The sequence below is a fragment of the Rhea pennata genome, chromosome 6 (genome assembly GCF_028389875.1).
Source record: "Rhea pennata isolate bPtePen1 chromosome 6, bPtePen1.pri, whole genome shotgun sequence".
Classification (NCBI taxonomy): domain Eukaryota; kingdom Metazoa; phylum Chordata; class Aves; order Rheiformes; family Rheidae; genus Rhea; species Rhea pennata.
In genome coordinates this window covers 32244786-32271568 of record NC_084668.1, presented here as the reverse complement: position 1 = coordinate 32271568, position 26783 = coordinate 32244786, and the positions used below count along the sequence as shown (strand labels likewise).

Genomic DNA, 26783 nt, shown 5'->3' with positions numbered 1-26783 from the left:
TTTCAAAAGCAGCTCTTGTTCTTAGCAGGTGTATGTTACTGTGCCAAATGTATTGGTATAACATATTCTGAAGTCCTGTACTTTCAATTTTATCAAACTGCACCTGTTACCTCAACTAGTCTTCAGGTAAGTATTGCATGACTTAGACACTGTCTTCTCCAAGCATATAGTAATGAGCCATTTTGCTGGCAGTGCCAGGGCATAAACGGCACTAGCCCAGTAACTGTAAAGGTGCACTGCTGAAAAGAAGTTCGTAACTCTTAAACGCACGCTCCAGCAGTATTTCTGCCCTTACGGCACATCTATTCTGAAATGAACCTTTGCAGCCTTCTCGAGCAGCCCCTTGGGTTGCTGCACAGTCGCAGGGAGGGAACTCAATTTGACAAACAAAGCGGGAGCAGCTATTTCAGAAGGCCCTTAAGCTCATCCGATTTGCGAAGAGCACTTAAGGCTACTATCTATCCTCAAAAGAGGTCTTAAGAAAAAAATAAATAAATCGTAGCTCCTCTGATTTTTTTTTTTCTCAGGTCACCTCGAGCTGTAAAGCCCTAAGTAACGCCGCGCCCCGACCAGCCCCGCCGCCGGGCCGGGACCAGGCGCGGAGACAAAATGGCTCCCCCGGCGCAGCGCCGGCGGCGGGCGGGCCGCGCTCTCCCGGCGGCGGCGGCTCTGCGCGGCGCCCCGCGGCGGGGCGGGCATCCCGGCTCGCTCGCTCGCTCCCGGGGGCCGGGGGCGGCCCCGCGCCGGCGGCACCTGCCGCCCCGCCCCGCCCCGCCCCGGCTGCCGGCGAGGCGAGGCGAGGCGAGGCGACCGGCGGCGCGCCCCATTGGGCGAGCGCCCGGCCAACCGGCGGGGCGGACGGCACCGCCAGCTGGGCGCGGATTGGCTCTCGGCCGCTGGAGTGGGCGGGCCGCGCTGGGCGCCGCCGCGGCAGCCACATCTGCCGGGCTGCGCTTTTCAAACGGCAACGGCGGCGCCGGCGGCCGTTACGGGGCGGCGGCGCGGGCGGGCTCGCCGGGCCCTCCTCGGAGCGGGGTGAGTGCGCGCGCGCCGTGCCGTGCCGCGCCGTGCCGCGCCGGCTGCCCCCGCGGCCGCTTTCGGCGCGGGCGGGTGAGGCCGCGGCGTGGGCAGCGTTGCGGAGCGGTGTGGCGTGGCGTGCGCCGGCTCATAACGTCCCGCTGCGCGCTGCTGCCGGCCGCCGCGGCAGCGGCGCCTCAATTTTTATTTTATTTTGAATCGGTGAATTTAAGCGACGCCCCCCCCGCCCCCGCCAGCTAAAGCAGGGCAGTTTTGCTGATTATTCCGAGAGCCGTACTTCTGACGTCTTCTGCCCCAAGTGCAATGTATAAAACTCGTGTTACCTTTATTTTTGAAAATAGTTAACCTGTTTGAATTTGGGGGTTTCCTTTGCAGCTAACTGGGCTTGAAAAACGCCGGTTCTCCTTCTCCTCAGTAGCTGATGTTGCCTGTTCACTGGCGACGGTTCTCCGTTTTTCCGTGTTCTTGATGCTCCCAACCTATCGAGAGGAGATAGTTTCTTAGCACACAGTTAATCTAGAATAAGACAAAAGTTCTAACAAACCGTAACTCTTTAAGAATAGTAACAAAAAATGAAAGCTTACCTAATGAATTCAATAAAGGCAACTCTTAAATACTTAAGTAATTTTTTTGTAATTTAAATCTTTTTGTGAAGTGTTCAGTAATAAGATATCTTACTGTTCAAGCTGTATGAGGAGAATCCAACGTAAAGCTTCAGACATACGCTTTGGCCTCTTGAATGAGGAGTTGGTTTAATCCAGGATAAAAGAAGACATACTTTTAAAAATAAATAAAAAACCCCCCACCAAAACATCCCAGCTTCTAAAATTGTTTCAAGGGCTTACATATTACTGCATCGATAAATTTTTAAGAAGCTATTTTATGCTTGTCAGATGCTAATTAGAAGGAACTCTTTGAAAAGTATATTGATTTTTTTTTTCCTGCTGAAGTGTGAATGTCTGTTTAAATCCAAACAAGTTCCAGTATGTGTACACTCATTTCAGGATTTGATAATTTGTTCAGTGTTTGATGGGTGTCAGATAATACTTGAGTCATAACTAGTTCAAGTGCTCCCCCAGAAGTTTTGACAGTATACTGCTGCCGTTTGGATATTGAAAGCATGTTTTTATAAGGTTGTTAACTTTATCTGAACTGTAAACTGCTTTGTGTTTTTTTTACTACTAAGGAGAACATTGCTGTTTAACTTAATCAATCAAGATTCCTCTTATCCTTAAATAACACTGATTTGTCTTGCTTTTCTGATAAATCTGTCTTGCGTTAAAGAAAAACTGAAGTGAGCTACAAGTAATTAAAAATTTTTGGAGATTTCTACTGTAAATTTTTTCTTGTACTCAGCTGTGCCTGCTGTGTTGCAGACAACAAGAAGGACGAAATCCTGTTCAAGTTAGCCAATACTAGTTAAGTGTAGGGTAAACTTCAGGGAATTGCTAGAACTTCTCCAGATTCTGTACAGTAGTTAAGTAAGCTTGTTCTCATGAAATTAAAAAAAAAAAAAAAGTAATGTTTACAATATTTATTAGTTCTAGTAAAAAGGCTAATGCTTGTGGCTAATTTTGTATTAGTATACTCCAGGAAAAAGCATTCTTATCTCAAATGTTAAGGTGATGTAACAAAAAAAAAGTTACCATTTGAATTAATTTCCCTGGCATTACTTGATTCTGTTAATTAATATTCTTTTAAAGTTTTATATTTAAAGTGATTAAGTTGTCTTTAGTAACTGTTAAGCAAACTTAAGGCTATTCTATTTTGATAGACCTAAGTCCTAATGTTTGTATACTATCCTCCTGCATAACTGAGATTTCCAAAACTCTTGTATATATTGCTTTAACAGGTTGTCAGTAACAAGGTGACTGGTAGAAGAGAAAGACCTACTCCTGACAATGTCCAGGAGAAAGCTGGAGAGTAAAAGCCTTTCAGGCTTGTTAGCCACATCTCTACAGACACAAATCAAGACAGACAATTTTCACAATTTCTACGTGCTTGAATCTAAAGAGCTAGGAAGGTAAGACTACTTATTTTATTTTAATAAGAGGGATTTCTGCTGCAGGTAAATCCTCTGTGCAGTGTTAGACTTTCCTTCTGGAAAACTGTTGCAGTAGTTGATGGGGAATTAAATAGTTCCTTCTCTCTGCCTTTCTTTGCAGTATCTAACAGGTTCCCTAGGGACCAGGAAAAAGGTACATTGAGACATAAGATGTCAGCCCTTTCCATGTCAGAAAGGCTGTTTCTATGAGCAAGTGGATCTAGGAATATGTTTCTTTCTTTTTTTTTTCATTACTCCTGTCCAGGGATGTACCACATTCCAGCTATATAAAGAAGAGATGACATAGGGTGATACTGCAAGAATGGGAATTTTGAGTTGGTTGGAATAGATTTTTTTTGAAATCTAGAAAAAAGGTCTAGCAAAGACCTTTTTCTTTCTCCCTCCCACAGTCAACAGTTTAGACTAGGTTTCTAACAAGCTGCTATTTCTGATTAATTTCATAGTCTGCTTCCTTGACACGCTTGCTGCAGTAAAATAATTTTAAAAGTCCTTGATATTTATGATATTGTTACTGATATCTGAGTTGATTTTTGTTTAAAATTTTTAGGTTACTTCATACCTTCAAAATATTCAGGGCATTTGTGTATAAAGCCGTGCAAACATAACAGCAGCAATTCCCTGGTCTTGTTTCCAAGGTTCTTAAATTCTTCAGCTGTGGAAGTGACACCTCAGTTCTGCAGTTCATGCACTGAAGAGTGATCCTTTGCACTCAGAACTTGTTCTGTCAGCTAAGATGCTCTTCTGCATGTGACTTTTCATTATTTAAACTCTTCAGTGTTTACTGTTCTCTGGATTATTCTAGCATAGGTGCTTTACAACTCTTTCTTTTTTTTAAAAAAAAAAAACACACAAAAAGGAACCTTACAACCCATAGCTTTCCTCTCTCTTCTTACCTTCTTTGCCAGCACTGTTTATGAAATCCAGGCTCTACAGAAGCAGTTTGTACACGCTGTCCTGTAGAATTCCAGTATTCTGAAAACTCTGTATTTTCATATTATACATATCTGAGAGATGATGTCTGAAGCAAACATATATATAGATTTTGCAGGGATTCCAAAAACATAGTCCTTAATATACCTTTCTGCACCTGCAGAAATAGACTTAAAGTTAATGCCAAAGTGCAGTGAAACAGAGGCAGGGAAATAGCTTTTCCAAACAGTTTGTTGGACTTTTTCTGACCTAAGTGTGCATATATGTTTTTTTTTTAAATATTTTGAAATTACTTGCATCTTTTCCTAAGTGGTGTAAAATTTACCTTTATATGTGGCTTTTCTAAAATGTATAATTTACTTTTGTTTTCATGTGCTGTTTTCTTCTTCCTTTTCAGATTACTTAATAAATAGTTCTTTTGTTCCTCTTCCGTGCTCAAGCTTCCTGAGCCCCAGTTCTTCCTCCACACCCTTTTATCTTTTAGGTCCTTTTGGTATTTAAGACAGTGACTCATGAGTGAGGCAGGTTTAGTTTGGTGGGTTAAAGTAGTTCTGTCCTTGCTGTGCGGATGGCTTGGCTTCTTCCAAAGTAGTGGAATTTCTGTGGTTTATAACTTGGGATGTGAAAATAACTTGAAATCGTTTTTACCTTATAAAACTGAGCTGTAAACTGCAATGGTTCAGCAGCTGCTTTGCAGGCCACAAGGAGAGGGAACCCATTGTGCTTGTTTCAGTACAAGACTTGAGATTTGATTCTCTTTTCCTGTTTCTGGGGAAATTCCAATGCTCCAAAACAATTTACTGAAGAAAACTTGGCTAGGCTTGTTTCTTCAAGCTACAGCTCTCCTGTTTCACTGAATTGCTGCCTCTTATATGAGCTGTTAGGTTTTAGTGATGCTTTTTATTGCTGGTTTGTGAGATAGGTATTGGCTGTCAGGACTGCGTTAACTAACTCAGCACATTTCAAGACACTTGGTAATATGACAACTTTGTAGCTTCAACCAAAAACTTTAACTAGTTCACAGACACACAGATTGCATAAATTCTTACACAAGCACAAATACAGTTTTGCTGGTGTGTACGTATGTTAGCTTGTCTGCACGTGCTTTTATAAGTGTAGTGTTATTTTTTTCTAGAACCTCATTTAAAAAAAAAAGAAACTAATTCAGTGTCTCCATCCTTTTCTATCTTTCCTTTAAAAGTCTGTTTGTCTACATGCTGAGCCAATACTGCTGTACGGATTTGAATGAGTTTTATGTACACCTATACATCCTGCCTTTAAATGAGTTTATCCTGTTTGCTGGGGCACAGTAGTATGGCAGTGTGAGGGTAAGAGGAAAAGAGGGATGGAGAAAGATATATGGTGAAAATTATTCGAGGTAAAAGACATGGAGTCAGTGATAAAACACTGAAGTCTGTGCAGAGAGAGGAAAGGCAGAAGCTAGACAAAGGAATTGTAGCATCCATTCACATGGCAAAGGTTAACAGTCAACAGAAAATGAAATTATATTGAAAGGGGGGATGGGGAGTTATGTAAAAGTTTATATTTGCATGGCAAATGCAATATGTTTATGAAATACATTTTTGTATGCCAGAGGTGCATACTAATAGCATTTGCTAGAGTACAGCTATTTGTTTTTTTACGATGCTTATCTTTTTGCTGACTTCTTCAAAGATGTGAAGTCTCATTCTTTCACTTTCTAACTTCAAATTTTAATAATTGACACACTATAAATACACCATAAACAGATAGAAATTCATACATTATCAGTCCTTTCTGGAGATACTGCTGACCCTTTGAAGCTGTTGCATCCACGGTTATTGTACAGAAGATGTGCAAAAACTCTAAGGGAGGATCTTGCTGTTCTCATGAAACTCAAACAGTTCCCCTTTTTTTCAGTTTTGGGGAAACTTTGTGGTTGACAGGGTTATGTGAAATTTAAAAATAGAATATAAACTGTGTGTGGCTATCTTCAGAGTTAAGTATATTATAAAATTCAGCTCAGTAAACTTTAAATGCTCTGCAACAGTAAGTTGCTTTAAGAGTTAGGAAAACATTCAGTTGTTTCAGACTTGTAGATACTTTCTAAATTAAGTGTGCATATATCAGATTGTAAATGATCTTTAAGCTCTTAAATTGATTGCTTTCTTTTGTGTTTTGTACTTCTACCTTTCTAAACTTAATGTTTAAACAAGGACAAAAATGTACAAAATCCACAGGTAGCTGATACTGAAAAATAATAGAGAAGCTGTTTTGTTGAATTTATTTCTACATAAATGATAGAAATACAATAAAGGTCAACTCTTCATGTTTTATAATTTTGTCAGACTTGTACAAACAGTATTTAACAGATATGGTAATCTGATTTATGATGGGAAATATTTGTACTTTTTTGGTAAAACATTGAAATCTAGGGTTTTTTTGAAAGATGCCTAAAACATGCCTTTCATTTTAGATACATTCCTTTTAAGCAGTCTTTTGTACCAGAAGAAGGGCAAAGCTTGCTGGAAGAGCTAATATTTTCTACTGAAGAAGTTAATATAGTTGAGAAGGCAGATCAGACAGCGAGTATTTGAGTATTCAACCCCTTCATAGGTTTGTCCTTTGTGTGCTATGGTGGCAAAAAAGAACACATGGAAAAGTGTTGTTTGTTCAAAGATGTAAGAGTAGATCTTGTTCTTGATACATAGTTTTATAACTGTTTTTGGAACTTTACATAATTTATTTTGGCCCGTAAGTTTTTTTTTTTTTTTTTTTTTTTTTTTTTTTTTTTTTTAAGAGAATGCTTCTTGTATGATTTGAAAACACTTTGTAAGTATGCAACTAGGCATTTTTGGGAATGCATAACTTGTGATTATAAAACTTTGTTTTTTCAGGAATTTATAACTTGGCTTAAAAAATGCATTTTTTCCTCTAATTTTTCAAAAGGTCAGCTTGGTGTTCTAACTACAGTATGTGGTTTTCTTTTAAAAACATATCTTTGCCAAAAATACATTTTTGTTTCCATACCTAAACAGTTGGCTAGGAAATTAAACAGCAGACTTTGTCTAACTGTAATTGAGAAAAGGGAATGTGAAGTAGTGGGTTTTTTTTGTTTTGTTCTTTAACAAAGCACAGAACTGAGTTTTTAGCAGTACTACATGGTTTGTGAAAGGAACTTTTTTTTAGCTCTCTAAAATTTTCTGTGCAGAGCTTCTCCCCTTTGCCATAGAAGGTATACAAATAGACTTTGTTTTCTGTGTCTGTTTTCTACTTTTAACAGATGTGTTTGCTGTATCCTTTAAGTGCTATAATTTGGTTGAGTTTGATTTTTCTTTTTTTATATATTACCTGCCTGAACAAAGCACCGAGCAGCCTGGTCTAGCCTCATAGCTGATTCTGCTTTGAGCAGGAGCTAGAGCTATCCAGAGGTCCCTTCTGATCTGAATTATTCTATGATTCTGTGACCCTTCAGCAAGAATGCCCATGCAGCAGATACTCTGATATAATGTCTAATTACTCTACATATGTAAGAGGAATTGTAATTTGTCACACCAGTTCCATCTAGCTTATTGCTCTAACAGTGACGAAAAGCAAATATCCAGGGAACAGGTAAGAACAAGCCAAACATGACATTCCCTGAACGGCTTTCCTAATTTCCAGTTACTTGCCATGCCTTTTTATTTATAATGGAAATTTATTTACTTTTTATATCTTAGGTTTTAATGTTTTCCCTTTTACTTTGCAGAGGAAGATGTGCTGTGGTTAGAAAATGTACAGCTAAATCCACAGGTCAAGAATACGCAGCTAAATTTTTAAAGAAAAGACGACGAGGTCAGGACTGCAAAGCAGAGATTCTTCATGAAATTGCTGTACTTGAATTAATGAAATCTAATCCTCGCATAGTCAATCTCCATGAAGTCTATGAAACAGCAAATGAGATCATCTTAGTGTTGGAATAGTAAGTACACTTTCGTCAGATGTTCTGTGTTTGTAATTACAAATCTGTCAATGTATTAATTTTTAGTGCAAGTTGCCTGAACACCTAGAGGAATTACAACAGTACATGGTATGTATGATGCTAGGATTTTCTTAAGATATACTTAAGTAAACTCTTAGGGCTTTTTTGGTTTGCTTTATTTTCATGTAAATGTAAGTGTTGAATCCATTGCTGTTAATGACAAATGTTTGTAGTGAATGTTGTAAGTGTATTTTGTTACATCCACAGCTAAAGAGTTATGTCAAACAATATGGAGTAGAGACTTAAAGCAAAATAGACCAAAACCTATCCCAGTTCTGTACTCAAAAGTTTAAAAGTACTGCACCCATTCTGTTGTATGAATGTGTTAGTTAAAACAACAGAAAACTGGGAAATGTACAGTGTAGCTGTGCTTTACATCCTTAGGATGTAAATGCCAGGACAGTGAGACTAAGCATCACATTTCATACAGGAAAAACAAGCAAACTGATCTGGTTGAAGTGAAAGTCTAATATTCTCAGTCTTACTCTTTCCTTTTACATCCTTTACATGCTTTTTTTTTTTTTAAGAAGTCTGACATGCTTAGTATTTAGCTCATAGATTGATGCAAAAAAGTGTTCCAAGTACCATTTTCAGTGAATGGATACATTCTTCTGACTGTTGGTATCCTTGTATGTGTGATTTGATCATTGTGACAGATTTAAAAGTAAGACAGAATTGGACCCGGATACTTAAGGAGGTGACTACTAAATGTTGTCAGTAATATAGGTGGAAGCCTAAGACCCTACATGATGTGGTGGATGGACTGATAAAATTTTTTTTGACAGACCTTTGATACCAGAAGCTTTCAAAAAATAGAGTGGAAATTCTTTTTTCTCTCCTCACTGAATAACTCCTAGATGCACAGACAACTGATTTTACTCTTGATTCAAGTTTTAAATATTTTTATTTTGTGTATTTAAATACTGTTTCACTTGGTGGTAATTTTGATTAAAATTGTCTAATTGTTTGTTTAATTTGAACAGATTATTTCTTCTGCTAGTTAAATTTTGTAAGAAGCTCTACGATGAATTTTTAAGCAGGTTAACCTAATATAAAAACTGAATGCAAATTCTAGGATGTGTTTTTTTTTTCTTTTTTTCTTTTTTCTTTTTCTTAAAATAATCCTTCATGTCAAGCTGACCAGAGAGAAAGTCCTTGGGGACTACAGCACTTTGCATATTAAATATTTTTTTAAAAAAAGGTAGCCACTGATTTAGAGTAACAAATTGACTTTGCCTTTCAGAGGAACTGCACACATGCATGCTCTGTCAGCTTTGATCACTGCTTGACACATTTTGGTCATTGAAAACTTGCAATCCTTTTGCAGATTCTGAGCTTCTGTTTTCTCAAAAAATTCCCTATTTTTTTAGATGCCCTTGTGGCTGTTTATCAACTCTGAAAACAAGTCTCCTTATTTGAGAATCTATCTTGGATTATCCATCATGTTTATTGTATATGTAAATATTTGTTTAGAATGTAAGGAACAAAAAAGTGAATTGTGAAATGAATTCAACAAGGCTTCCTCTGACTACGATTTAGGCTTTATGTATAAAGAGAAGAAGAGATATGAATGGTAGTCTATACCCACGATGACAGATTAATTTGAATTTACCATGTTGCTCACGCTCTCTCTTTTTCTCTGTCTGTCTCGATATATATACATATATACATTCTTTTTAAAGGGGGGGCGTTCTTATATGGAACTACATTATTCCAAATGTATTATCTGTTCTTCTTGAAATATTAATTTAATAATCTAGAAGTAAGGGCAAATTCCAGGTGACAAGTTTGGAACTTCTTATTAAGTGCATGTTCACATAAGAGTGATACTGATTTTTGTGCTTCCGTTTTAGCTCAGCCAACTTTGCCTTGTTTACTGCAGCTCTGTAATGATACTACTTCCTAGTAATATGGTGTTAATCTTAATGGTCTACTTTATAGCAGTGTTCAGAAGTTTTGTAGTAAGCTTTCCTAATGCTGTTGAGATGAGTGGAGGGCTGATTACACTTCTATATTATTTACTTCTGTGCCAGAAGATGCAGGACTTATTAATGTTTCTCATTAAAATGCATTACTTTCAAAGAATTGTTAGAAATGATTCTCTCAGTTGTAAATTTGTGTTTCCCATTTCACCATAGTTTTCCGGCTACATATGGTCCTCAGTACTGTTGGAGTATGTTGATGGGGTTCTTTGGAAGATGTAATAGTGAGAATTAGTGTATGTTAAAGCTCATATCTTTTAAATAAAACAGAGGAATAGATGCCAGTCATCTCTACAAAGATGGCCTTATTAAGAATTGCTAAAGGCTTGAACACTTTTCAACACCTGTTCAACAGTACCACAAAAAAGATTATTACTCTTCTAATCTGTGACTCAAAGTTAACTGGAGAAACCTCTTATCCAGGGAGAGAAACCTGGCAGCTGAACTAATTCATTTTACAGCTGTACCTGGCAGCTGTAGTAATTAATTTTCAAATCCATCTAGTTTTTGCTTATGCAGAACTAGGAAAGGCCATACACACTCAGGTCAGTGGTTGATCTAACCCATGGTTATTTCTAGGGATGCCTGAAGGATATACTGTTTAGGAAGAGCTAAGATGCAAATGAGCCTATCCACTTTCTGCTATCCATTCTCCTTGTACTCTCCCAGCAAACACAAGTATTCTGCTGAGGATAGCAGAAGATACATCTTTGCCTGTTTTTTTTTTTTTTAATATCTGTTTATGGACCTCTAGTCTGTGAATCTGTTTCATCCTTTTTTAACCTGCTGGTACCGTCTGTCTCTCTACCTTCTGTGGCAAGAAATCGCAGATGTTCTTTAGCTGCTATGTGAAGAAATACTTTTCTTTTATATTTGTTTTAAACTCATCTACTAGTTTCATCAGGTGCCTCCTATTTTTCATATTGCGGGATTCGATGAATAACAGTTCATCTCTGAACCAGCCTTGGTGTTTTTTAGGGCTTATTCTTGTACCCCCCCTCTCCCCCCGACAGCCTTCTCCTCTTCAAACGGAAGAGTCAGACTCTTCAGTTTCTTCTTGTAAAGCAACTGTTACGTTCTCTTATTTTTCCTTTGCCTTTTCACCTTCTTGAAGATATGGAGACCAGAACTGTGTGCAGTACTTGAGGTACGCTAAGATTTTACATAGAGCAACGTTTTGCTGCTTTGTTTTGTTCTCAGCAGCCTTCTGATGATACGCAATGTTTGTTACCTTTCTTTGGCTGCTGCTGTGCATTGGTCCAGTTGTTTCAGAGAAATGTCAACAATTACTCTGAGATACGTCTGAGTTGTAACTGCCAGGTCCAACTTTAGTGTTTTATAAGCTTGTATTAGATTATTTTTCTCAAGATACCTTATGTTTAGTTATGCTACAGCTTATTTGGTACTCTTACCTACTTCTTGATTTGGTGACTGACTGCTGAACTCTCTCCAGTTTGCTAGTATCTTGAATTGGGGAGCCAAAAACTGGGCGTGATATTCTAGATGTGGTCTGTTAAGTGCTGAGTTGAGTCGCTTGCTTCAATTGCCTGGCTATGGACTGTTACTACAGCCCAGGATGCTGTTGGCCTTCTTTGCTGCATTCAGCTTGCTGTCTGCCAGGACCTCCAAGTGCCTTTCAGCAGAGCTGTTCAGCTTTTCATCCATCTGTTATCCACCCATATCAACTTGTATCCAACTTCGATACAAGAATCTTGTGAAAGAACAGCATTGAAAGCCTTGCTAAAGTTGAAGTAAATTATATCCATTCCCTTCATCCACATTTTTGTCATAGAAAGCATCAGATCGTGCATTATTGACATCTTGCGGAGCTCCAGCAGGGTAATAACTGTGTTTATCCATGTTGTCCATTATCTTAGTTTTTTTTTTTTTTTTTTTTTTTTTTTTTAATATAAACATTATTGTTTTATTAAGGATGGAATTCTGGCTTACTGATCGGTAGTTCTGAGGAACTCCTTTATGCTAAAGAGAGAGAAATCTCATGCAGTTAAAGCGGTCTGAGTAATAGTTTCAAAGTCTGCATGAAAGGAAACACTCTGTACTGCCACAGTGTCAATAATAACCAAGAAACCACACACAGCACAAAAATGACACAAGGTCATTTTCAGGTTTCCTTTGTGCTCTACTAATGGTAGGGTTTTCGGTAAGGAAGTAAGAGCCTTATTCTGAGGGAGCCATTTTGAGTTGCTGTGTGAAAACCTGAAGCTTGTCAATCTCATCTTTGTTATTAGTTTGGAATTGGAGATTTCAAAGTGACAAAGTTGAGGTCCTGTATTTCTGAATATTTTGTATCTGGTGGAGTTCTGGAAGATACTGTTAATTGGCTGACTAAGCTCCATGTTACAGTTGTGTCTTGCAACATCATCAGAGTGCTAGATTTTTTTTCCTGGTACCTCTGACAGAAATACGTGATTTTTAGTCTTTCATCAGAATGGCAGGACCTATAATAGTAACTGTGCAGTTTTTTCCCACCCAGAAATATTCTTCAGCAACTCTAGTTATTTATTGCATAAGGTTGTTTTGTACCTTTTGAAATAATAGTGTATCCAACAATAGGAATACTGTTGAGCTTTCTTCCCTCAAATTGTTTATGGAACTAGCCTAATTGAAGGCTTGGACATGTTCCAGAAATTCTAGGTTTCATTTCAAGAGGTAGGTTTCTTCCATTACAGAATGATGATGGAGCTCATCTTCATGAAGGCTTGGTCAGGCCCAGTTGCAAGAAAGCAAGGCTGAGATTTCCAAAACGTTGTGAGGAATTTGACCAAAAATTCTTTTACTGTCTCAACCCCTATTGCCTGCTGTGAGGTAAAAAAAAACCCCATCATTAGATTTCCCCCTCCTCATTCTTTCCCTTTCTAAGTGCTTGCATGTTATGTTTTGGCATGTATGTATTTAAAAAATAATTTTCTTGGCAGCTTCTAGGATGAATAGTGAGTAAATAAAATATATATATATATATATATATATATATATATATACACACACAAACACACATAAAATTGATATAAATAGATACTATGTGTAAAGTTCTTCTCATCTAAGCTTGACATTTCAAGTTTAATACATCAGTGTTCTTGAATGTATTTCAGTGCTGCTGGAGGAGAAATCTTTAACTTATGCATCCCAGACCTGGATGACAGAATTGGTGAAAGTGATATTATAAAACTTATAAGACAAATACTTGAAGGACTTTGCTGCTTGCATGAAAACAATATTGTGCATCTTGATTTAAAGGTGAAGCAACATCATACTTTTTTGTTTTAGTACTTTACCTTCAATTTAATATTGTAAGCATCAAAATCATTTGTTATAACAAAGATGAGGAAAAGAGGCAATATATTAGCGATTAAATAAAAATATAGAATACAGAAGACTATTTAGAATACAAACAGTCTCTGTTCTGTTTAGCAGTGTGCAGATTTCTGTGGTCAAAACAGTATAAGCACTGCAAGTATAAGCATTTTAAAAAAATTTTTTAAATAAAATTCAGTAACAAGTATTGCATAATATAAACTGGAATGTCATTTGGTATATTGTTTTTGTGCAGCTTGTAGTTTATGAAATAAAGAAGTAAAACTTTTCTATTCTAGCCTCAGAACATCTTGCTGAGCAGTGTCAATCCTCTTGGTGATGTAAAGATTGTAGATTTTGGTATGTCTCGGAAGATTGAGAATTCTAGTGAACTGCGGCAAATTATGGGAACAACAGAATATCTAGGTATGGAAGAATTCCTTTAAAATTTCTGATGTGCAGTTTCCTGGAAACAACAGTTCATACATTGTACTTGTGAACTTATGAGCCATTACTAGAGAAAAAAGAACAAGACAAAGCAACATTTTGTTTTGCTGTTCTCTTCCTTTAGAGAATATTTCATAGAATCTTAGAATTGCTAACATTGGAAGGACCTCTGGAGATCATCTAGTCCAACCCTCAGACAAGTGGCCCGTACGGAGATCGAACCTGCAACCCTGGCATTATTAGCACCATGCTCTAACCAACTGAGCTAAACCTAACCCCGGAAACTTCCAGACTATATCAATAAGGGCACCTCTAATTCGATGCTATAGTTCTTGCTGTGGTGCATTCTTTACAACTGAGTAGCTTTATGGGTTAAATTAAGAATTTTTGACTGTTAAAATTTTGCAATTAGAGCTGAAACACAACTCTAGCGTGCATACGAAAAGCATGTTAGTTGAATTAGGTATACAGTTTAGTATGATGATTTAATAAGATCAAAATATTCTTGGGAAAGCAAATGTCGTTATGACTTGATCCTCTCTGTGAAGCAGGTTTCCTTAAAGGTCTGTCTACACTCGTTTTTTAGGAGCACTTAAGCCTGTGATCCATAGTGTGATATCCAGCATATACTAACAGCAGCTGATCTTAAAAATGGCCTAATCACCTGACTTCACAGTGTTACTGTTCTGTTCTTCACCTGTTACCATGTGTTCTTCTTAAAGCTATATACTGGAAAACCTCTTTAAAAAAGATCTTATCTGTGCATCCATCTGAATTTAAAATATTTTGGGACTTAGAATAGACTTTATGTCATGTATTACAATTTAAGTCTGAACCAGTTAAGTGTCAATGTGTCTGATCGAACTGACATAACAATTTTCACACTTGTGCCTTGAAATAATAAACTTGATTATTTAAACTGCATGCTTAGTCTTATAATACTGGTTGGCAAAAAATCTTTGCCCAAAAAATCAGAGTATGTTTGAAAGGACACTTGAATATATAGTACCTATTAAAGCATCTTTTTTTCTCCCATCTCTCTCTCTAGCTCCAGAAATCTTAAACTACGATCCTATTACCACAGCTACGGATATGTGGTAGGTTGTGTGCTATAATTCATTTTGATGAGGCAGGTATGACCAATTAGCAATCTAAGGGCTAGATGCAGGTTTTGAGCAATTTTATCATCTTGCTTATAAAAATTCTTACAAAAAAGGAGAAAGACAGTGCTCAGGATATATACTGGCACTGGCAAGAATTACTGCATATGGGTCTGTATTGTTCCACAATTAGTAGGGAATGCCAGTGGCTTTTGAGCACACAGAGCATGGACCTTTGTTCTAAGGGAATAATTATTATTATTGGATAACATACTTCAGGTATTAGTTACTTGTGGATAACACTGGTGAACTACTTCAGGTATTAGCTACTTTGGGAAACGTCTATCACCCTCACCCCCCCCAAAAAACCCTTACTATGTAAATGTTAAGAATGTAACTTTCCACTTCTTGTTTTTAGAGCAGTATCAATTTCTGCAGAATGACTCTTAAACGAAACAAGTATCTTAGGCTACTTAAAGCTATACTTTTTGATTGTGGATTCATGTATCAACATAATGAGCCATGTTAGTGTGAAGTCTAACTTTGAGATGTGCTTATATACACAAATAACACACAACTTGATTTTGAAAGTTGCTGTGATCTGATTACTCCTTTAGAATTTTTAACCCATAAAAAAGTTATTAAATCTGTTTGTGAACTTTAACAACTTATTATTTCTCTGTTGTTATGGGAAGAGATAAAAGCGAATTATTGGTTGTATGCTCAGAATACTAGTACACAGCAGCTACATTTTTCCATACTGATCGCTACTAAGGTTAGACACTTTTCCATGCATTAAGAAACCATCTCAGATGTGTAACAGATCACACGATACAGTATTTGCTTTCATGTTCTTATGGAGAAAGATCTGAGCTGGAGGATACTGTGGCACAAATCAGTTTCTAATTCTACCGACAGGTTGACTAAATGTCTACCTTCGATACTTCACCCAGAATTGTTATGAAACATGCAAGATAGGTGTCGTTTATTTATGTGCAGATTGAAAGTCCTTTTTTAAATTTTTTTGCAAATTCTGACTTCCAGAATTGCCATACCTCCAAGAACTGGCTATGTCAAGCTTTATATTTGCTCCTCCTAAAAGCCTCAGTGGGAGGAAAACGGTGTCTGTGAGAGTAAGCAATTTTCAGAAATCCCTTCATTGAGATACATGGATACATTTCCATCTGTGTGTACGTGCACACACAGCCAAATCACATAAAAGTGAAGAAATCATACGCTGTTTCTACTTCTTTTGGGTACGGCATACATCAAAAAGTTCTCATTTGCAGCACAACAAATGGGGGACATGGGATTTTGACCCTATGTAGGATGACACGTTGTGTTCTTATCTCAGGAACATAGGCGTAATTTCGTACATGCTGTTAACACAAGAATCTCCATTTGTGGGAGCTGATAATCAAGAAACTTTCCTTAATATATCTCAAGTTAACGTTGATTATTCAGAAGAAACATTTTCATCAATTTCACAGCCTGCCAGAGACTTTGTTCAAAAGCTTCTCATCAAAAATCCAGAGTAAGTAACAAATTCTTTAGGGCAAGAATTCTATGTTTTGTGTTTTTGAAGCATCTGGATAAAGTGAATATTAATATAAAAGTTTAGTATCACTGATGTGATCAGTTACACATTTCAAAATGCACTGATTTGATCACTGGGTAGTATCAGCTTGATATTTAAAAATGCAGGCTTCTGGTTTTCCATAATGTAAGAAAAGGATCTTTGATTCAGTGTCTGGCTATTGTTTTCAGGTCAGTGCTCTGAGTTTGCTCACTTTGACTTTCTTTGTACCACCATTTGGAAGACAGATTATCACAAATCTTAAGAAATACATTCTAGAAAGATCAGATTCTTGTCTGTATCTTAACCTTTTATTATTCCATGTGCAGAGAAAAAAAAATACAATCTTTTTGATACAGTGCTTTGTTTCATGATTTATATTTAATGCAGCTTTTTTATTTTAATACAGTTTACACATAAACTTTATAGTCTTGTGATTGAACATTCTTCAGGAATGAATAGCGTTTTGCTATGTTCAATCTTGTCAAAAGCATTCTCAATCAAAAGTACAAACTTTTGTACCTCTAATGCATATTTCCGTAACTTTACGTTCCTTGTGAGTTCAGAGGCCTTTCAGAGTAGCTGAACTGTGAGATGTTAGTCTCTGAAAGTGCGAGAATTGTACACAAAAACTGTGTGCCCTTGCTGTATAGTGTTAAATATTGAATTTTTAACTGTCACACAAGTAAATGCAAGAAAAAAAATTAAAAGGCAATTGGAGAATGACTCAATCTTGTAACAGTATCTGAGTTTAGCAAAGTCAGGTGGTCATATTCTACAAGGCATGGTCAGGGATTATCAGTGCTAGTGCTGCATGTTTTCATCTGTATTTGGCAATCACTATCCTCTTCAGAGAGGTGCCACAGAACAGGAGTGAGCCTTGCTGTTTGAGGAGGAGGCTTTTTGGTAGGAGGGATGACGGTGGCAGCTGACATCTGTGAAGTGCCTGCTTTGAGGAAATAGAGACTCCATGTTACCTTATGTCTAGCCAGGACAAGATCAAGGATGAAAAGTACTTTCTATTTTATAATCTCACATAAAGGGTTTGTTAACAACTGAAAGAGCTCATTGGAACCATTGTATCATCAGGGAGAGAATTATGAAGACCCTGCTTCAGTAAATGTTAGTATGGACCTGTGGGAAATTTGATGTTCTGCTACAGCTACTATACTTGCTGTCTTGCCTCTGGGCATCCTAGAGTCTTCATTATATTCTTAGTAACTGCTTTTCCCTTTCCACTGCTTAATGACTATACCTTCTTGAACGTTAGAGGAAAAATCTGTCCAAGATTGTCATCTCCATAAAGTCAGCGGTCTCTGACCAAAAAATATTTATGCATTTCTGCATAGTTGGGAGCAGGTAGGTGGGCTCTATCGTATTTTCAGTTTTGTGGAACTTGCCAATCCAGAACACACATAGTAGCACTGCACTAGATTATTTAACAGAACTATCCGATGATCTCAAGTCTGTTTGGAAGTAACTTTGGAATAATTTACACCAGTCTAGGGTGATTCCAACAGTAAAAGTCTGATATACTTGAAAAATTCCCCTCATTTGGTCCTCCCTGAAAACCGAATGACTGAACATTCATTAAATAAAGATTTCCTGCTTGAAACAGTCTATGTAAAATGCAGGACTTAAAAAGCATAAGTATGTATATATATATAATAACGAAAACATACTAAAGAACTATGAATACTATCTAGAAAGTACCTGATCCTTGGTCTGATTAAAAATTTACCAGTTTTGAAATAGAGCAATAGGGAGAACAATCAACTGAAATCTAGATGCACATTGCTAACAATGAACCCTGAACTGCAATAGGTTCTATTGCACTTTTTAGTAGCTTTGGTTGGTGGGTGGAAAAGCAGTAATGTTAACTGTGTAATGTTGTTCCCTCTGTAATGCCAGTTGTGGTTACAATTCATTCTCTGTGTATGTCAAAACTACTTTAATTCTATTTTTTTCTGCTTCTGAAATGACCTTAAGCAACTTACCTCTTGGTATTTTTCTTTCAAAGGGAAAGACCCACAGCAGAGGCCTGTCTCTCTCATTTGTGGTTACAGCAAGGGGATTTCATACTCTTGTGTAGCCCCGAAGAAACTTGCTGCCCTTCTGTGATGCCAGGACACACAACAAAATACTCAGAAGAGCGGAATATAAAATCCAGTTGTAATGGTACCTGTGGCAACAAGGAAGACAAAGAAAACATTCCAGAGGACAGCAGTACAGTCTCCAAACGCTTTCGGTTTGATGATTCATTGCAGTATCCACAAGACTTCATGACAGACTTCATATGTTAATGTGTTTTTATAGACTTTTTTTGAAATGAATTTAGCATAATCTATTCCAGGAGTGAATATAAGATTATGACTTCCCAATTCATGCAGCATTGACGTACTGGAAATGCACTTTTGATCCTTTTATGCTGGTGCTTCCTTTTCTGTCCGTTGCTGGCAATGGATTTAACTCCTGAGAAATTGGAAGTTATAGCACCAATAGAATGAGTTCTATGTTGTGTTTTTAAAGAAGGTATAATTAAATATATTTGCACTTTCCAAGTTTTAGTCCAAAAATTATGCCAGATTGAACAAATTAAACCTGAAAATGAGTTTAATTAAACTCAAACTTTGCCAAGCAGTGGTTGAGTAACACACACATTTTTATTATTACATCTTGATAATAAACTGATCTAAGCAGAGAAACTGAACTGAGCTCTCCTACTAGGCTTAGTTGTAACCATTCTCATCAGTTTAAATGAAAGTTAAAAAATAGTGTGCTTTGGGAATATCAAACATCTGTTGAGACCATTTGGACAACTGCCTTTTCTCTAGGATCAGTAGTAGTTAAGAAAATGTTTCTGCCTTATTGGTCTGGTCTGCTTAAAGATTACAATGCATATTGTGTGCATTTTTCCTGTATTGAATCTCTGCAGTGCTTGAATAGAACACGGGTAGATTGAATAGAGCATAGATAGACTGTCATTCCTAGCGCTAGTGGCCCTTTGCTTCTTATCAGCAAGTTGTATTAGAAGAGGATGAAGGTCCTGTGCTGATGGGCATATTTGACACACCTGCGGGTTTCCTTTGATATAGTCTCTGTAAAATAGTATTGTCTACCTGTAATGATCTATTCCTCATCTTAAAGAAAGCTTCGGAGATTAAACTAATAACTGAGTATAATCATTTTTGCCAGTGAAACTGCATTTAACAGCTTTTTATTATGCCCTTCTAATGCAGATGCTCAGTGCATCTTTTCTGTCAATTATTGTTACCCACAATACTTATGCCCGCTCTGAGAAATGGACTGCAGTGTGTTAGTAATTAGACAAACTATCCAGAAATTGTTTTAAACCCGTAAACTTGCTTTGTTTTCTAGGTTTGTCATTTTTTAAGTCATAAAGACTTAAAAAAGAGATATCTCTTCTTATTATTTCTAAGATCTGTGAAATAATACATATGTCAAATTTTGGCTTGGAGCAAATGCTAATCATGTTTTAACAGCCTGAAACTATAGTTTACCCTTGAAATACTGACAGATACAATCCTGATCGTAACAACACTGAGTTTAAAAGTCTGTGTACAGAACGTTAATAAACTCTCAGAAATGTTCTGAAAGGGCTCTTTGAAATACCTTTGCAATTTTCCATTCCTCACTGCACAGATTTACCCTCTTTTGGTTTGGGTTTAGTTTTTGTATATTAGAATATCACAGTCCTGATATTTTTTTCTTTTTTTTTTTTTTTCAAATGTGTCTATGGATCTGTCAGTAACTAAGCAAACAGAAGTTTTGGAACATCATATGAGAAGTAAGTAAACAGAATGACAAGTAAAAGGTTGTATTTTTATCTCCCCACTGCGTGCCAAAAGGAATAGACAAATTTTTTGCAAATAGGTTTCAGTATAAGGTTTTGACTTAATGGATGGGGGAATTCAGGACTAGTGTCTTTTATTTGGGTGATATTCATCTTGACAAGTGTGAAGTCATCTGCAGTAAAGCCTGTAAAACCAATATTTTTGTTTTTAAGTTTTTGTTTGTTTGTCAGAAATAAAAGTTTTCTAAGACTTAAACTCATGTGAAATGAAATCACAAGTATGTTTGGCATGGATGAAGCTCAAATGCCTATGTATAAATTAACTGCAGTGACTCTTCTCTGCACATTAATTCTCATGTAACTTTTTTCTGTGATGCTGATAATAGAAACTATAGAATGATTTCATTGGATGTAGTTATTGGATTGTATTCAGGTACTTCATACCATTGTCAAAGTTTCCAGTTAGTCTTATTTAAAAAAAATAATTCCCTACCAGCATGGAGTCTAATTTAAATTGTGTAAATTAAAAATATGAACTGTTTTATACACATACACTCACAATTTAAAGTTCACTTAAGATAAAGGAAGAAACTGTCAAAAGTTACAAAAGATAAAGGTGGGAAAAATGGTTTACAAAGTTAATTACATTTTAAAATTATCCAAAAATATTACTAAACTGAGATTACAACCAGGAATCTCATGTCTTTGTATACTAGTGTTCTGTTTTTAACATCCAGAAAATAAAGCTGAACGCATATGCCAGCACTTTATCTTAAATATTCCTTAAAGATTTTATTATGGTAACTGATGTTTACATTTCTAACTACTTTTGGAGCTAACTTATTTTTAAATTTCAATAAATGAAATTTTGTCCTTTCCAAGGATAAGGATTAAAGACTTTATTTGTAGTTTATGTAAATTCAAAAGTATACCTTGAATCTGGTTTGTTTGCATCATTGTTTGATTTTATTTAAAAATTACTCTGCATCCATATCTTATATTGAATGTAAATATATACATTATAGACAATGTTAGCCCATCTTGCTTTCTGCCAGATTATTGGGGATTACCAACTGTAAATGGGTGATGAGAAACATTTTAAGATTACTGAAGTCAAATTTCTACGCAGTTCTTTACCTTTTTATAGTAAAAAATAAATAAATAAAGGTTGTATTTTTCAATGTTTGTGGGGATTATTTTTTCATTTGTTTTTAATCATATCTTTATTAGCTAGCTCCCTGGGACTCTTAGGATCATATTTGTTTTATAAGTATAATACAGATACATATCTGCAGTGGTCTTGTATCTTGTAGTATTTACTGAGGTGATATTTTTGTTAAATTCTAATGGCTTTTGCATAATAGCTATGTAAGGAAACTTGCATGAGTACTACACACATAATAGGCTGTTAGGGCACTAATCCTACATTTGTGCCTTTTTTTTTTTTCCTTCAAGTAGATGACCGAATTAAAGAAACTCTTCTTTAGAAAAAGGATTGTACTCAAAAGAGCTAGTAACTCATTCTTTTGATCTGGATGCTGCCTTTCCTACGAAGACACATTTCACTGACAAAACGAAAACTTCCTCATTGCTAGAAATGCATGAATGAGCTCTCTTTCAATGCAAGGAATACTCTATCCATGTACTTGCTTCAGTGTTGTTCGCAGCATTCCGTTCAGAAATGATCTGTGTATTTACATTTCATGCATTAGGTTTATCAGTTTAAGACATCTAGAAAAACTATAGTCTGTATAACACTAGTAGCAATTAGAGACTGTTTAAAATTGTTATCATTTCCAAGGTTTCCTAAGAAAGGAGGCACGTCAGAGCAATTTTTCTAACAGCTGACTGTAGTCTTAATGAGACAAGTGTGATTGTACTCTTAAGATAAGTTATGCTTGGAAATGTATATTGCAAAATCAAGGCAAGACAAAAATAGGCAATTAATATTTTTTTTTAACCAAAAACCAAAACAAGATACAGGATGAGTCAGCTGATATGAAGTTTATCAAATTAATGATGAAATGACAGCTAAATTTTCAAGCCACCTACCAGCGCATAGGAATGTATCAAATTTCCTCAATCAGAAGCACATACATGAGTTGCAGCACAAAAAGAGAATTTTCAATCCAGTCAGCTGTTACAGCATTAGCCCTAAAGTGACTCTTGGATAAAAGATGTATTCAAAGAATCAATTCTTTCACAACAGAATAGGAAGAGCAGGGATGATTTTTGACCCAGTAACATCTGTGACAAAACTGTTGCCTTCCAGTGAAATGAAGACTTCACCTTTGAGAAAAGTGTGAATAGAAACCTTCTGGGTCAAACACATTTGCAGCCAGAGCCAGTAAGTCACCATACCAACAACTGAAATACAAATATGTGTATTTAGTGTTATGATAATTTAGATAGCAAAAATAAAGACTCATTATTATTTAAGAGATACTAGCACTGAGAGGTGTTCAAGCTGACTCTCCTGTTCCTTCTGAATGGCTGTGACCATGGAACAGATTGTAGGCATAGATGTTCCAGCCGACAGATCCCCAGATCCCCTTAAATCGTTTTCTTGTTGCATTTACTATAGAAGTCTATGGTAAATCTGTGCTATAACTCTCTATTTCAGATTCTCAAAGTCATTTCTTGATCGTCAGTAGTTCCTTCATGGTATGAGCAAAAGACTGGTCTGACTAAACATGTCTTACAGTACAGTATGTCCCTAAGAATAACTATACAAACAGTAAGTACATATTTATCACCCTTTCTAGGGGAAGGAAATACTACTGCAGTCCTGTCTACAATTTGATTTCTTTGCATTACATACTCTATATTGAAGAACCCACAGGATGTGCCTAACAAGACTTAAGACCATAAAAGCAAAAAAAGTGTGTATATATATATATATATATATATATATATATATATATATATATAGAGTGTGTGTGTGTGTGTGTATTTGAAAAAGGTGGAAATTTTCTAATACTACAGAATTGCATAGAAAAAAACAGTATTAAAAACATTACTTAGATTCATGTTTTATTAGTTTAGATACGGTCTAACTATGGAATACAAGCAATAGTTACCTATTTTTGTTCTTTAAGAAATTCTTGAGCTTGAAAAGGGTCTTGTTCCTCTGAAAACTTGCCTAAGTGTAATGTCTCACCATTCATGGTGAGTCAAAATATTAAATTTATTATCTTTTTGAAATAATTACTGCATCTAATTGTATTTTAATTGCTATCCAAAATTCAAGTCCTGCTTCTGCGCACAGAAGGGCTTAAGTACCAACTGTTGATTTAAATCACCCTAACGTGAATTCCAACAACTAAAACTTTTCCTTTATAGAAATCATTGTTAATGACTGTTCTTTGCTCTGCAGATTGCTGAGGTGCTAATAAGATGGGTACAGGCAGTCAGAGATATGATCATCTGAGTAAATGAATGTTCTGCCTACTGGTGGCATAAAATTTATAAGGTAAAAAATAATCTGTGAGAGGTGTACCTAAAATACAGCTTAAATTCTTTTTTCTACACTACCCTTCATTCAAATAGACTTCATCTGAAGAATTTAATTTCTCCTTCTCCTCTTTCCCACCAGAGAATTTTGTCTGGGTGTTCTCATGCCATTTATTAAAAAAAAAAAAAAAAAGAGAGAGAGAGACAGACAGAGAGAGAGAGAGAGAGACAGAGAGAGAGCCAGTGAATAATCTGGCCACATAAAAGCTGTTGTGGAAAATACAGTTAAAGACAGTATTTTTTTAAAAAAGAAGAAACAACAATTATGAATTAGAAATAAATATTTAGAACACTATTTTCTAAATGGTTGCACTTGTATTTTGACCCCCCCCCCCCCACACACACACCATGAGAAGCCTCTGTGAGAAAGCTCTGCTTGCTTCATTGAAGGTCTTTCCACTGTGAGATCAATTATTTGTTTTATATACAACTATAGTGAGTCCTTGAAGGGAAGATGTGAGAAAATCTATATTCAGTTCTAAAACTAAAAATACATCTATTTATGTATATAGCAATAGCCAAAAGAGATTTTAGACTAAGCGGAGTACAAGAAAAGGAAACATGGGATTGAATTCCAGTATGTAATGTTACAGTTCATTTGTGATTAGTGAAATTGTCTTGAGTGATTTAGGAATACAACTTAATTTGAGTGACAAGTTATAGGCATTTAAGAAGATACACCTACACTGCATTAAAGCATACTGTTCCATACTCACACTAGCTACATGGTCTTCAGACTTTATTGGAAGCCTCTGGGGAAGGAAAAGAAAAAAAAAAAAACTTCCCAAAATTATTTTTAAAGCAAGATTTGAATCTGAAAATTTTCAATTTTGTATATACAGGAGTTACTACATTTGTTAGTCTGTACTTTCAAATGTTATTCATTTGCTATAGTCAAAACAGCATGCCAGTAACTACTTTGGGTAAAAATTGAAGGGTTTTTTTCCACATTGAAGACAAAACATCTGGACAGTGAAGTATTTCATTGTGCACAGTATTCTGGCTTAAGTTTTGTTAATTCCAAAGAATAAGCCGTATTACTCAACTGTTCAGTACTTTTGCTTCTGTTTTTTTTTTTTGGGGGGGGGGGGGGGGAGGGGAGGAAAAGTTCTTGATTACTAGCACTTCAGAATTTTACTCAGGTATCAAGGTGGAATAAAAACTGTATGTCATTAAGTCTTTCATATAATGAAAACTTAGTTCTAAAATCTTATTTGATAATATTCAAACTATATGATATTGAATGCCTATGTTCTGTAGGCTTCGGTAATAATGGACTTTAAGACTGCTTTCTTTTATATTACTTGTAGAAAGGTTTTAACAAACATACTTTGGAGTATCTGTTTTATTCTTCTGTGTACTCCCTTTTCATTCTTTCACTGGTTTATCCTTTTGATCTCATTTTTACTGGTGAACTTAGATTTTGTTTGTTTTGTTAGATATGACTGATGGGATTTCATATGAAAGTGAGATTTCATCTAAACACAAATAACAGATTATAAACCATTTTTTTCAATATACCATCTTGTGATCTTGACAAAGCAAATGAAACCAACTGTTTTTATGTTCATGTAAATAAACTGCTTAACTGATCACTGCTGGAAAAGAGTCAGTTGTGGAAAAAAGGGGGAAAAGAATAAACAGCAGCATAGAACATCTTAGTTTTCTGCAAAGTACAAAGTTTTACTGATAGTGAAAAATACTACATATGAAAAATTTAGTTTCTCTATAACATTCCTAAGTTTAGCAACTTAACTGTGTCCTTCCTTCTCCAAATAGTAAAAGCAGGTTAGTATTTCCAATTTCCTAATCAGATAAAGAAGAAAAGTCACATTCTAGCAGTAGGAATTGTAATGACCAGAAGAATTTTCAGGTAGATCAGTGTGCACTGAATGTGCTACTGCCTTCTGTATTTAGAGTTTCTAATTGTTGATTCATTCACTTCAAAACAGAAATAGCAAGGATTTTCCTTTTCATATTTTCTCACTAGACTGTTATGTATTACAGCTAGTATAGCATACAGTTGCAATCTCCCTGGGATATGTTTGAGTAGGGTATTTCTAATTTCAAAATCAAAACCAAGCTTTGGTACTATTTTAGCAAATACATGGGGAATTCCAAGTAAGTTTGAATTTGCACAACTGCACAAAGCAAAAATGCCCTAATGGCTCTTTGTCTCTGGATTTGTAACCAAGGGACTTTTATGTTTAAAATGTGACAAGTTTTAAATGTACAGGCCTTTATAATGCTGTTTGTCTAGTTCACAAGGTTGGTGGTGGCCTGAATCAGATCTCATTTATAGGGATTTTCCACTAGGTTAACTGTCCTGTAAACTGTGGCATTACTGCCCTTCGTGCATTACTTATGTGAACACCATCAAAACCTCTCATTTAGCATTCACACAAGCTACCTAACATTGAAACAGCCATTTCATACCCAACTGGAATCCAAAGTTAATCTCAGCAGAAAGCATTTGTATTGAGATTGGTCAAGGTATCAGACTCCTAACACAGTGAACACCCTGTGTTTTCACTAGCACTGAAAGTGATTGTCCTTTGGTTTAGCTCCTTATCTGTGCGTGCATGTGTATGAGAGCTTGTTTAAACACTGAGTGTTCGCTGAGTATAAGCTAAGTGTGTAAGTGCACAAGATAGGCTGACTTCTAATTACATGACACAGCACTTGGAAATATCTTAGGTCACTGTCGTCATTTAGATAATAAAACCCTCTAATGGCCTGACTAGGGAGGATTAAGAATGGTTTTGGAAGTTCAGCTGAATTCTTTTTTGTGTTTAGTTGGAGCACACATGTCTCTGCTCAACCTAAGAACAAGCAGCTGAATTCACTCACTCAAATGCATTAGTTAGTCTGAAAAATAAGAATGAATACTTACTTCAACAGGTGTGAATTATATCTGAAGCAATTTAACTATCCTTATTTTCCTGAAATCAGGAGGCCCTTACAGGGAGTCCAGTGACTTTCTACAAGAAGACAATTTTATTCTCA

The 26783-nt window shown here is 36.2% G+C and overlaps 1 protein-coding gene and 1 long non-coding RNA gene across 3 annotated transcripts in view; one reads left to right on the top strand and one right to left on the bottom strand.

The window, feature by feature from the left end:
* The window catches only part of STK17B (serine/threonine kinase 17b), a 22492-nt gene extending 1394 nt beyond the window's left edge, over nt 1-21098 (top strand). Inside the window, exons 1-8 of one of the 2 annotated variants that reach the window (XM_062578536.1) lie at nt 972-1035; nt 2891-3061; nt 7761-7973; nt 13126-13270; nt 13627-13753; nt 14823-14871; nt 16229-16408; nt 18471-21098. In XM_062578536.1, the coding sequence (XP_062434520.1) occupies nt 2940-3061; nt 7761-7973; nt 13126-13270; nt 13627-13753; nt 14823-14871; nt 16229-16408; nt 18471-18753 (1119 nt within the window). In that variant the 5' untranslated portion in view covers nt 972-1035; nt 2891-2939 and the 3' untranslated portion in view covers nt 18754-21098. Of the gene's footprint in view, nt 1-971; nt 1036-2890; nt 3062-7760; nt 7974-13125; nt 13271-13626; nt 13754-14822; nt 14872-16228; nt 16409-18470 lie in introns of those variants that run through there. The other variant, XM_062578535.1, reaches the window with a different exon arrangement.
* LOC134141933 (uncharacterized) lies at nt 16817-26783 on the bottom strand. The gene is made up of 3 exons (XR_009958753.1): nt 26671-26783; nt 18448-18632; nt 16817-17399 (listed from the first exon to the last, which is right to left on the bottom strand). It is a non-coding gene; the product is annotated as an uncharacterized LOC134141933 (long non-coding RNA).